The sequence below is a fragment of the Aspergillus aculeatus genome, assembly GCF_001890905.1.
Source record: "Aspergillus aculeatus ATCC 16872 unplaced genomic scaffold ASPACscaffold_1, whole genome shotgun sequence".
NCBI lineage: Eukaryota > Fungi > Ascomycota > Eurotiomycetes > Eurotiales > Aspergillaceae > Aspergillus > Aspergillus aculeatus.
Genome location: NW_017962976.1, coordinates 618,644 through 630,910, shown reverse-complemented (window position 1 = coordinate 630,910; position 12,267 = coordinate 618,644). Strand labels below are relative to the sequence as shown.

General features: G+C 51.5%; 4 protein-coding genes across 4 annotated transcripts; 2 read left to right on the top strand and 2 right to left on the bottom strand.

Moving 5' to 3' along the window:
* Positions 1–1,611: 1,611 nt before the first annotated feature.
* ASPACDRAFT_21434 (transcription factor domain-containing protein) lies at positions 1,612–4,345 on the top strand (the record flags this gene model as incomplete). Its single annotated transcript, XM_020199028.1, has 4 exons — positions 1,612–2,118; positions 2,173–2,270; positions 2,320–3,093; positions 3,154–4,345. 4 exons carry the CDS (start codon positions 1,612–1,614, stop codon positions 4,343–4,345), a joined length of 2,571 nt encoding a protein of 856 aa, XP_020060817.1.
* Positions 4,346–5,057: 712 nt separating this feature from the next.
* On the bottom strand, positions 5,058–5,820 carry ASPACDRAFT_38034 (tubulin-binding prefolding complex subunit GIM3; the record flags this gene model as incomplete). Its single annotated transcript, XM_020200383.1, has 4 exons — positions 5,058–5,250; positions 5,354–5,421; positions 5,571–5,699; positions 5,803–5,820. The coding sequence occupies 4 exons, from the start codon at positions 5,818–5,820 to the stop codon at positions 5,058–5,060; spliced, it is 408 nt and encodes a 135-aa protein (XP_020060816.1).
* Positions 5,821–6,409: 589 nt separating this feature from the next.
* Positions 6,410–8,255, top strand: ASPACDRAFT_74111 (autophagy-related protein 27). Its single transcript, XM_020204123.1, has 3 exons — positions 6,410–7,106; positions 7,198–7,693; positions 7,791–8,255. Exons 1-3 carry the CDS (start codon positions 6,830–6,832, stop codon positions 7,984–7,986), a joined length of 969 nt encoding a protein of 322 aa, XP_020060815.1. The 5' UTR covers positions 6,410–6,829; the 3' UTR covers positions 7,987–8,255.
* Positions 8,256–8,919: 664 nt separating this feature from the next.
* ASPACDRAFT_20436 (uncharacterized protein) lies at positions 8,920–10,758 on the bottom strand (the record flags this gene model as incomplete). The annotated part of the gene is made up of 5 exons (XM_020198945.1): positions 8,920–9,063; positions 9,273–9,504; positions 9,568–9,992; positions 10,435–10,617; positions 10,696–10,758. 5 exons carry the CDS (start codon positions 10,756–10,758, stop codon positions 8,920–8,922), a joined length of 1,047 nt encoding a protein of 348 aa, XP_020060814.1.
* Between the last annotated feature and the right edge of the window lie 1,509 nt (positions 10,759–12,267).

Below are 12,267 nucleotides of genomic sequence, written 5' to 3'. Positions count from 1 at the left end.
GTAGTCAATGGGGATGGAAGGCTGAAGAGTAGGTCTGGAGCTGGAAATCAAAACTGACAACTGCTGTCGCCGTTGAGCAGTGTTGTAGTGTTGTAGTGTTGTAGTGTTGTAGTGTTGTAGTGTTGTTGTTGTTGTTGTTGCTGCTGCTGGTGCCGCTGCCGCTCCCGCTGCTACTAAATCTTAGAGGGGATTTGTTTCCACTTGATCATTGCCGGAGTCAATATAGAGACGAACTAGGGTTCGAGAAAAATTAGAGGAATCTGTTAATAAGATATTTAACCACACCAGATCAGAATCCCTGACACAGAGAATTTTCTCAGTTTTTTTCTTCTTGAATCAATTTATCTATTTGATCTCTCTTTCTTTTTCTTTCTTTCTTCCTTTTTTTACTCCACAATAGGAAGATTGTGCTTATAGCGAGTAGTAGTAGTTGTTTTTTTTTTTTTCAAGCTCGCTAACTAGGTAGGTTGGTAGGTAACAGTAGGTAGTAGGCAAGTAGGTTGTCACTTAGTAGTAGTATGACGGACGACGGGCTTATCGTCCATTCCTGCCCATGACTGCCGAAGCCCGTCACCACTCATTATTCACTCTATATCCTTTCCTCCTCTTCATTCTTCTTTTTGCCCCGTCGTCTTTTCTGCCGCAATTCGCCTTCTTCTACTCTCTCTTTTTTTCTCCCTCCGTCCCTTCTTGCCTTTTTCCTTCCCTCAAATTTCCCTTCCCCTCTCTAAGGTGGCCACCTCTTCTCCAGCCTCTCCTCTACGAATCGTGTTCACAGCAGTCTCAAACCCCTTCATTCTTGTCAATGCTTGTTTATGCGCACGACAACTTGGTCCAGTCGAACTTCGCAACGCGACCACCACCCGTACAACGAAGTATTCCTTCCTTGGTGAAACCCACAGCAAAGTATTTCTTGGGCGGCTCTTGTTCTGGCAGCCCCTCTCAGCCTCGGTAGTATTCTTGTATGGCTTCACCAGCACCCACTTGCACTCCAACACATCCATCTGTCCGCACCAGGAACTACCGCAAGACTACCGCGTCTAGACTAGATGACTCCACGGTTGACCATCGCTCCAACTTTATTTCTGTCTCTGGAACATTGAATCTTTGACCCAAATTGATCATTGGTGCGATCGATACAGCTATTTTATTTTACCTTCGTCGCCATTGCGGATAACCGCCCCTCTCCTTCCATCCCCCCCTCCTTCCTCTTCCACTCTATCCTACTGCAAAACCTGGGTGGGAATTTCGGGAATCTGCGCTCTTTTCGGGATCTGGTTGATTGTCAGAGTTCCTTGTCGCTTTTTATTCCCCCCCCCCACTATCTACGTTAATCGCCTTCTGATTTGCATCTATCTATCTGTGAAGGGTGAAGGAAGAAAGGGAAGGGAAAAAAAAGAACAGTGTTGGGGGCTCGCCATCAATCCTTGTTGTCTGGCCTCGCATCATCATCATCATCATCATCATTATTATCATCCGCCTCTTCCTCATCCTCTTTTGCTTCTTCCTATCTAACCAGCGGACGGATTCGATTACCTTCCCGGCGCGCACGCGCAAACTGCTTCCACCTTCATCACCTTCGCCTTATGAGGTTGCATTGCAGGTGTCGGCATGCAGGCGCATTATTTTCGCTCGTCAACTAGCCCGAACCAGCCGGGAGGGTCGTATGAGCTTCCCCCCGTGCACGCGGTGACTTCGCCGCCAGCGCCTCTTCTTCAACCGCCCGGCGGCCCACCACAACCACCACCCGCCGCTGGTGCTGCTTCGCTGCTTTCCGCACCGCCCAGTCGACCCGACAGCGGTCTGCGGATGTCCCATCTTTTGCAACCCTTGGCCCAGCAAATGCCAACCCCTCAATCGTCAACCACCGCAACCTCTCTTCCGCCCTACTCGCGTTCCTATGAGTCCAGCGGCTCGCCCGCGGAGGGCGCATCTCTCCTCGCGGATGCGCCAACACTCTCCGGGCCGGGATCGGGAATGCTACAGCCGGTGGGTGGTGTGGCGGCTGGACCGCATCCGCATCATCAGCAATCGCAGCAGCCTCTGCAACAGAAGAGGGCGTATCGGCAGCGGAGGAAGGATCCCAGTTGCGATGCCTGTCGGGAGCGCAAGGTCAAGGTATGGTTACGCCGCAGCCCTGTTACTTTGGCCTCGCATTGACCTTCCGCCCAGTGCGACGCCTCCGAGTCGTCCAGTTGCACAGAATGCACCAACCGCAAGGTGCGCTGCCAATTCACCAAGGAGACCAACAGACGCATGTCGTCTATTAAGTTTGTGTTACCGTTCCCTTTGTGACCACACATGCTAACTGCCTGGTAGACAAGTTCAAGACCTGGAAAAGCAGCTGCTGTCAACCAAGCAGCAACTCCAGCAACTACGATCGGGGATGCTAAGGTCGGACAATCTGATGGATCTCGACATTGATGCAACGGGCCAACCGCAGCTGAAGCTACCGGATATCGGGTATCGTCCCCCGCGCCGACCCAAGGCGCCCTTCGTGCATGATCTGACCCAGGCACGGATCAACCTGCGCAAGTACGGTCGAGGAATTCTAAAGGTTCCGCCACCTTATCGACAGCGGGGACCTAAATCCTTGCTCACGACGGATCCCCCACCACTTCCACCAAAAGATGTGGCTAATCGCTTGCTGGGGCAATATTATTCTTGCATCCACTCCATTCTTCCCGTCATTCACTGGCCTACCTTCGTGGCGGAGTACGAGAAGGTCTACCAAGCAGGCTCGTTACTGGGTATCCCTCGGGAATGGGCGGCGGTCCTATTCGGTGTCTTCGCGTGCGGGTCTCTACACACCCTAGAACAAAACCGGGAACAGGAAGGCAAGGAGTTTGTGAAGATCTGTTGCGGTGTCATTGATGTATGGCAGGATAACTTCACTCTAGACCAGGCCCGAGCGGCGCTGTTGGCCAGTATCTTCCTTTACGAAGCAAATTCCCGGTCGGCCAGCTGGGTGTGGATTGGGTCTGCTGTGAGAGTGGCGCAAGAGATTGGGTTGCACTTGGAATCCGGGCCCTGGTCACCTGTAGAGGGCGAGATGCGCAAACGAGTATGGTGGGGGATGTACACCTGGGACCGGTAAGAATCATCCGATCGCTAGGACTTGTCGTCGAAGGTCCGAGACTAATTCATTCCCAGGCTTCTTGCTTTAGAGATGGGTAAACCAGTACTGATCAATGATCAGGACTGCGATGTCGACCTGCCATGTCCCGTTGATGAACAGTATATCTCAGAAGAAGGTGGTGTGCCGGAGAGCCCGCAAACAAGTTCCCTTCTTGCAAGCATCCATGTCGTCCGCTCGATCGGACAGCTGTCTCGAACACTGAAGAGCCCAACCATCAGTCCGGCCACTTTGGAAACTTTCGAGCGACACTTCAATGCCTGCTTGGCTACATTTCCCTCGCAGTATCTGCCGCGGTCCGAGCAATACCTTGACCCCCGTTCTCTTGCACCCATAATCTATCTGCAGAACGCGCGACTCCTTCTTCATCGACACAATATGTCCCCATGCTGCAGTCGCGAGGCCCGAACGTCGGCGCTGGAGTTTTGTGTGTCGACCGCCCAGGATACTGCCCGTCTTCTCTCGCGCTGTATGCGACCTCCGCCCGCCAGCCCGCGTCATGGACACCCGACAGGCAGCGGCGAGGAATGGCGACCACTACTCGCTTCATCAGCTGGCGCTATGCTATGCGTACATCTCTGGCGTTGCGTGCTGCTGCTTCTTTTTCGCCAGGAATATGCCGCCGCATTAGTCTGCGTACAAGCCAGTGCGGCGATTGGGGACTCACGCGCAGTGAATGCTGCCTGCGGACAATACTTGGCATTTTTCTTGAAGGCGCTACTTCAACGCAGCGAGACCATTATATCTGAACTTGACGAAGAGCTGATTGCGTATGTTTCTGGAGACATGCAAGGAACGATTGAAAGCAGCTGGGTATGGCAAGGAAGCGCAACAGGTTCTCAACTCGAAACGATGTCCCCCCAACTCAACAGTCCCACCACATATCCGCGTCCCGAGATGGAGATTACGGAGAATTGGGAGGGTTGGGCTTGGGTTGAGCAGAGCGTACGGTATTTGAGTGAGATACAGCAGCAGCAGCAACAACAACAGCAACAACAAGAACAACAAGAACACCACCACCACCACCACCACCAACAACAACAACAACAACAACAACAACAACAACACCATCATCATCATCATCATCATCATCTTAAGCCAGCGGAATCGTCTTACTTGGGACCTGACGCAGCAGCCACCAGCTCTGATGCAACCACACCCCAGTCAAGCTCATCTCATTCGCGCATGACGATCGCCAGTATCATTTAAGGGGTAACGCATAAAATGGTTGTGCACGGCACTCGGTGGGGTTCGTTGTCATCTGGCTCTTTTACCAGGCAGGTCTACCAGGCAGGTCCAGTCTCTCAGAATGAGCTCGTTTCGGTCGCACCACAGCCGAAATATCATGCCCGAGGCAGACATATCCCATCCGAGCAATCGAGCGAACGGGATTTTACTGTACTAACGCCATGTCATAATATCTTGCCCGTGGGAGCTCTTTTCACGTCTCTCCTATTGAAGCATGTGAGATGAAGTTATGGATCACGAAACAGCTTTTCTTTCTCCTTTTCTTTCCTTTCTCCATGATCCACTACTATATTTTAAAGTATATTTTTCGCGTAGATATCCCTCTTGTTGGTTGGACAGAACCCTTTTGTACAGAGTATGTGTACACACATAGGCGATTGATTTTCTTTATAGATGACACTATCCCGACACCGTTCTTGAATTCAAACTTGATGAGACATGTCCTAAGTCAACTCCGTTCATTGTCCAATCTCTTGAACCACAGCAACATTACCATCTTCGCTACCAAACCCAACGCCCCCACCATTTGCAGTACTAGCAATGTGATATTTCTCCCCGCATCCGAAAAGTAGTCTTCATTGAATAAAGCAAGGCAAGAAAAGAAAAAAGTAGGATGACAAGCGAACCAAAGGTGGGTTAGGTACAAGAACTCAACCTGAGAAGGCAGGGAAACTTAGGTTTCTAGGTTGATACTCCGGCCGAAGCGCGCATACAGGGCGACTTTGAGTTGCTGCAGCTCCTCGCGCAGGTCGCCCAGGTTTTCCTCCAGCTTGCTCACCTCGGCGTCGATTTGCTCGGTGGAGGTGGCGAGGAGGGACTGGGCTTCTTCCAGGGGAAGGTGGAAGAAGGAGTCGCCGATCTTGTAACTGCATTTGGGATGTCAGCGGATCATAAGGGGCATCGGAATTTGGAGATGAAGGATGAGGGGGAAGGGGGGAGGGGGGAGGGGGGAGGGGGGTAACCACTTACGGAACGAGATCATCTTCATCTGCGAGTTCGAGCTCTGTGGAGATTTCTTCCAGATCTTCCTTGTCTTTCTGTTTTTGAATTCTCATATTAGTTTATACTGCTAACTGTACAGGTGGAGGTTACGTAGTGACGACGTTGGCGGGGTGAATTTTTGGGGAAAGAAAAGTAGTGGAGAATGAAAGACTGAAATTCAAAAATAAAGGGCTGCTGAGCTTACCTGCTTCAGTTTCAATTGCTCTTCCAACACAATTTCCCGTTGGTGGAGGCGACTGAAGCGGTTGATCTTTTCTTGGTCCTCGCGGCGGACTTCGTTATCTTCGCCGCGGGCTTCATCTTCTTTTGAGAGCTGGTGGGCGGGGGGAATTAGTTTTTTTTTTGTTTGTTTGTTGGTGAATTGAATGGGGGAGTAATTTTGGTAGATCTATCGAAGTGAGGAGAAGTGTGCTTACCATACGAGTTTGAATCATTTTGGAATAGACGGGTGCGAGTTTCGAGGGGTAGAGAGGATGATTGATTGATTGATTGATTAATATTGGGATGGGGATTTGATGCTGGGGAGGTTTCTTCTTTGGGCTGATGTGGCCCGTGCACAGAGTGACTTGGATAACCTAACTACAATACGGACGGACAGAGTACTTTCTACACCTTAAGTCTTAAGTAAATTACTAGACTTTGTAGGTCAAGTGTTAAATAACCTTGAATGCTATTGATAGTAGTCTATTGTGTCTCTTTGTCTACCTAGTCTAGCATTCTCCTTCATGCTCCTGTGCTTTCTTGCCAGTGGCTAAGCTCTCGGTTCCTTCCTTGTATGCTTGCTAACTTGCTAACCTTCTATACTTCATCTTCACTGAATGCTAAGGTGACTCTTCGGTGCATCTGAGTTGTTCTAGGCACACTACTTTTCAATTCCCTCGTATCTCTGCTGGATGAACCTTCAGTCTCCTTTCACATTCTGCACATGCGCGCACCTGGGTCGGGTGACATCATTGCCGTCAGCTGCTCGCCAGACGAAGTGCCAATACAAGCCTTCCTCAAGCACACGAGTTGCGTTCTCTCTCACTGTCTCCTTCCTTCCTCGCTATTAGTTCCAATTCTTCGAAGCTCTCTCTTCGTCTCTCTCTGCCTCATTGCAAGAATTACATTGTGGACGTCTGCATGCGGACTTGGTCGACTTCCCTCTCGGCCCGCCCTCGCCTCGGAGAAACGAAGAGCTCCGGCCACCGCATCATCGCCGACAACTGATCGAATCAATTCCCAGCCTGCCTTCTCGCCTGTTTATTTGGTGAATACGCCTTCTCCAGTTCACCACCTCACTTGACTCCCACGAGGAATATACCTTATTGACTTCGTCGCTGCTTCCTGAGAATTTTCACGTTGCCTACTTGCGAAACTGTCGAGCTGAGCTCCGGTGACCAACGCAATCACCCTCTTCAGCCAAACCCGGCCCCGTCAGCACCACAATCAACAACATCCACAATGCGAATACCGTCCAACCTATCCTCTACCCTTCTCTCCTCCGCCCTGTTCCTCCCCAGTCTGGTCTCTGCCTTGGGCAATTTCAACTGCAAAGACATAATCGTTGATAAAATCAAATATGACCTCAGCCCTCTCGGCGGCGTACACACCCTCTACAACGTGGTCGAGGAGCCCGAGGAATCCGCGACAATCAACACGACATATGTGCTCAACATCTGCAGTATCCTGGGGAAGGCTGCCAACCGAGAGCACCTGAAGTGTGGAACGTCCAAAAACAGTGCGCTTTTCCCCTTGCCAAATTGCCCGCGAACCTATCCTCTTTTCTTGCGTCGCATCTTCCCATGCGCTAACCTCTCGATTATATATAGTCTGCGGCTTTGAATACCGACGCCACGCGAACAGCAGCGTCGAAATAGACCAGGGCTTCCCCATCGCGGGCTACGACCACCTCGGATCCGGCAGCAAAGACACCGAGGTCACTCGCTTGAAGGAATCCGACTCCTCCCGTGAAGGTCTCTTGATCAAGTTTGCCGGCGGCAGCTATGAGGACACGACTGGCAAGAAGCACACTGCCAAAGCCGTGATCGAGTTCAATTGCGACCCCGACCGGTCGGGGTTGGAAGGTCTCCGGACCACGAACGAGCCGGTCGGTAGTGAGGCTGTGTTGCGCGCTCGGGAGGAAGAGGGTAGCGGCAACAGAAATAGTACCAGCAGTCTTCAATTCAAAAGCTTCGGTCCCGTCGATGACGACACCTACGTGCTGCGGCTGGACTGGGCGACACGGTACGCGTGCGACAAGTACCGGGATGATAACAAGGGGGACTCGTCGAGTCATTGGGGATTCTTCACCTGGTTGATTATTCTGTATGTCTGCCCGTTTCCGTCCCCTTCTCTACTTGTTCCTTTAATACGCTGTCGTGGAGAGGTGAAACGCTAATCAAGTAATCCCCGGGTAACACAGTCTCTTCATGTGTATCGCTGCCTACTTGATCTTCGGTTCCTGGCTCAATTATAACCGCTACGGTGCCCGTGGGTGGGATCTTCTCCCGCACGGGGACACGATGCGCGATGTCCCCTACATCTTCCAGGATTGGGTCCGTCGGGTGGTCAACACGTTGCAAGGGTCGGGGTCGCGAGGCGGCTACAGTGCGGTTTAGAAGGTTGTCTATTTCTGTACGTTTTTCTATTGAAGGATGTTGGGAGGTGGGGTGCGAGAAAGCGTGAGTTATGGCTGAGTAGCCGGCATACGGACGGATTCCAGGGGTACTTCCATACCTAGGCAGGGATTGCCCTTGTGTGGTGGAGTGGTAGTTATGGCGAATTGGAAACTTTTGAATATGATACAAATGGCTAGCTTTATTGCTCTGATACACGACACAATTGATCATAATGATGGATGTATATGCATGCTCCTTGGATACTTTGGGGAGGGGAGGGGGGGAAGTGGTAGCTGGCGAGCAGAAGGAGCACAGGGAGGCTGTCGATGTGCAGACTCTCAACTGGAACACGCCGACTACTAGCATACGGATAGATCATAACTCACAATAATCACCACTGACTACCACAAGAATGAATGGATATCAATTTCCCTTCTCAGAATCCTCCACAAAAAGATAGTCAAGCTTCGAAATCTTCAAAGTGATGGTAACAATTTCCCAGACCCTTTCACAATCATGACTGACAAATTGCTATTGATCTCCAAAAACAAACAAATCAAACAAATCAAACACAAGCACAAGATCATCATCCATCGACATACAAACATGACATAGTATAGTATGCATACTTATGCAGATCGTATGCACATCCAAATCGCGTCATCAAAGCTAAGATATCGTCAATGTTCATCAATCAAGGCGGGAAATGATCACACAATTGAAACAAGGGATTCTGAAGAGAACAGATGGATCATAATAATTCGTCCAACTCTCCCCTCCTTATTCCCCGTTCAGCTGGTTTGCTCTTGCATTTTCCACACCGCTGGTTTTCTTTTCCTTTCTTCTCTTTTCGTTCATACAAACTGTACTCCCCTCCAAGACCCTCGTGTTCACCCAACATCATGGATTGAGGTAAGTTCGGAAAGGTCTTTCCTAAACCTTCATGGCGAATTTCTTCAAGTACAGATAATCCGCCATGTTGGCATCCACGGTCTTGCGGATGAGGGCAGCGCCTTCGGGCCCGTACTTTTCCTGCCATTCAGCGTCGAATTGGGCCTCGGTCTTCTGGGCTCGGGGCTGAATTTGTGGTGTTAGTTTTGAGGAGTCCAGTTTCACCGGCTGAATGGGCTTGAGTGTATGTGAGAGGAAAGAGAGAGAGGAGAGAGGTAGGTGGTGAGTGTTCTTGTGACTTGTCGTCCTCCGGCTCTCTGGATCTCTTTCTTTCTTTATTTTGTGACGTGACGTGGGAGAGAGGCAATGAACTGAAGGAAAGGGAGAATACTAACATGTTTCCTACCCACCAAGCCCGTCGACTCAATAGCATCGTTATGGAAACCCCTCCACTTCTCGAACGCGGCCCGCGCGCACGCGTGATCGGCCTCAGTATCCCAGCACAGCATCGAGGGATCGTACTTAAAGCCCACGCTACGGCAGAAGGTCTCGATCATCGGGGCCGGGTTGTCGAGCATATCGTCCGCGTCGACGACGCAAATCTCCACCTCCTCCTCCCTGCCACCGCTGCTCCGTCCGGTCATGCTGGCGGAGGAAGCCGAGGACGACGGGCGCGAGGAGGCGGCCGACGAGGAGTCCTGCTCCGTCTCGTCATGCTCGTGCGTGGCGACCCGCGGGCCGACCAGACGCGTGTCACGAAGATAGTCGAACGTCCGTCGGAGCTCGTCGTACCCGGCCTCGGCGGGGTCATAGTTCTGGAACCCGGTCACCGCGTCCAGCGGCGGGATCGTGCAGCGGTAGTACGAGGGCACACTATAATGCGGGTCGCGGATGAGGAAGGCAAAGTGGAACTGCGACAGGAGCGCCCGCGGCATCACGGTCGGGTTGCCGGGTTCAGCCTCCGTCGCATACGGGTACGGCGTTGCCTTCGGCTCCTCCGGCTGCTCTGTGCCTACACCGCGCTTGATCCTGTGCAGGGATGGCGCGATGCTGGCGGGTTGGCCGTGCGGCGGGAGGAGGTAGTGGATTATGTCCTTGATGAAGACGCGTTTGCCCTGTTTTCTGGGGGTAAGTATCTTGCTAGGTTTGTGGAACTGTGAACGTGTGGATGTGTCGGGTCACATGGTGGTAGGCCGGGGGAGGGAGAAGACATTAGGGCAGGAAGAACAGGCTGGGCTGATGCATGCTCGCCAGTCCATCCTCTTGATCCTGTGGGTTATCTCCCTGGGCGTGTAGGGGAAACGAAACAAGACACTCGCAGGTGATCCACATGCAGGCACGGAAGAATCATGCTTGTAGATGCATCACGACGGAAAGCAGAATCTTGCTCCTGCGTTTTCCCCGGATTTCTCTGATTTGGCAGACCGAGCCCTCATCCGAATGGATTCGTCGACGATCTCAAACTACGATAGCCGAAGGGGAGGGAACAAAGTGCTAGGGACAACGGAAAGAGAAGTGGTGAAGAAGACAAAACAGGCAAGAAAAAAAGGGTCGGACCTCAGATGATTCGCGCTCGATGCGATCCAGGACGGTCTTGAACGTCGACTGGCTGAATCCGCTGTCCAGACGGGCCTGTTCATCGTCGGCGAATCTGGTCGACAACCGCTCAGGTCCATAGTAGAAGGCATCACCAAACGGCTCGTGGACACACTGGATGGTATCCCGCTGAGTCATGAAGACCTGATGCAAACGAGATCAACAAGATGTTACAACCCAGGAGATGAGGTGGGGTGGGAGAAGTTGCAGGGAACAACATACTCGCTCAAAGGCCGTGGAACACGCCCGGGGGTGAGTAGCCACAAAGATGGGCTTCTGCGACATCGTGACGGAGTATTCTTCCGGTCGATGGTCGAATGATAACACGGTAATCCTGTTTGGACTGCTGATCTGTTCGATCGCTGGGAAATCGGTTTTTCAGATTTCCTCACTGCAAATTCAAGTACAAAATCTATCGACCAGGGAGTTTCACCACTGGCGTAGATACTCGGGGATTATTGGACGAAGCACCCTTTTTCCTCGTCCGGTTTACTGGATTTCGAGGTGGGTAGAATAGTGTAGTGTATGCTTGGACGAACCTATTCAAGCAGTTTTGCAGGCACAGTTGGGAGGGTTCCTTCCAGGCTGCAAGTTGATTGAAAGAGAGGAAAGAAGGGAGGAGGAGGGGAAGGCAGAATGAGGGCTGGCAGGCTTTATACTGGCTGTGGATGTGTCAGTCAACAACAAATTTATTATCCGACTCCAATCAATTAACTAAATCAAGCCATTCAAGAGGCGAGAGCAACAGGTACTACTGCTGTTTAGGCTTACGAAAATTTACTGGAGGTTTTCCACCAGCGAACGAGGAACGAGAGGAAATTCGAGTGAAACCGGGCAGATTGACCCGTGGATCGTACCCCGATAGAGCTGGCCGGCGGCGGACTCGTACTACGAGCCTATTCTAATCCACTTTGTTTCCTGTGCTAGTTATTTTAATTAGTAGGTTAGTAAGACTTAGGTATATCCAGTTGCTCCAGTTGCTCCATCATTCCATTTCAACAAAGACCGAACCATTTAGTTCAGCGAGTAATGTATGTCTTTCTTCATCCAATCCCTTTTGGCGTACTTCTAGTAAGATAGCTCAATGCATGCTTAGCGGTTGAAATTTGCCTGGCAGTTCAAGTGAGTGCTTTTCGGTTAATCCCGCAGAGACGTCGAGGGGAGGAATTCGTGGTGATAGCGATAATGAATAATGCAAGGCATAAAGTCAATAGTAATCCCGCATGCATTCAGAGAGAAACGATTTCCTTCCCCCCTCCCCCAAATCTGTATTGACTCTACGGCTTATCTGCCCTGGATTCAATTCGCCTGGCGGCGCTCGCTTGAAGACTGGGTTGAGCCACAAAGGCGCGCTGGTCATGGATCATGCCCAGCCCGCCCGATCGCGGAGGTTCCCCGTTCCTGGCGCACGGTTGGTCATTCCCTGTTGGGCATCGTAGCCAGAGGGAGACTCCTCAGCGGCCAATGCCTGTGGCGGTCCAGTGGGCACAAGGTGGAGGAGAGGCGGAGATGCCCACTCTTTGACGTCACGGGCTAAGGCCTGGAAACGGTCCTTTCCATGGCTGTCTTCTCCATAGCAGAAGCGGGGGGAGGGGGGAAATTTGCAGTCTCGAGGAAGAGCCAAAGAGAAGAGAGTCGAGAAAGGGAAAAGTTGGACAATTAGGGGAGGGTCTCAATGCCCCGCGAGATGTGTCTGTGCCTGTGGGTACTTTTTTTTTCTTTCGCCCTTTCACAAATATTTGTCAGAATCAATCCCAATATCTTGTAGAGTACAGAGTACGGGAATTCTTGTCG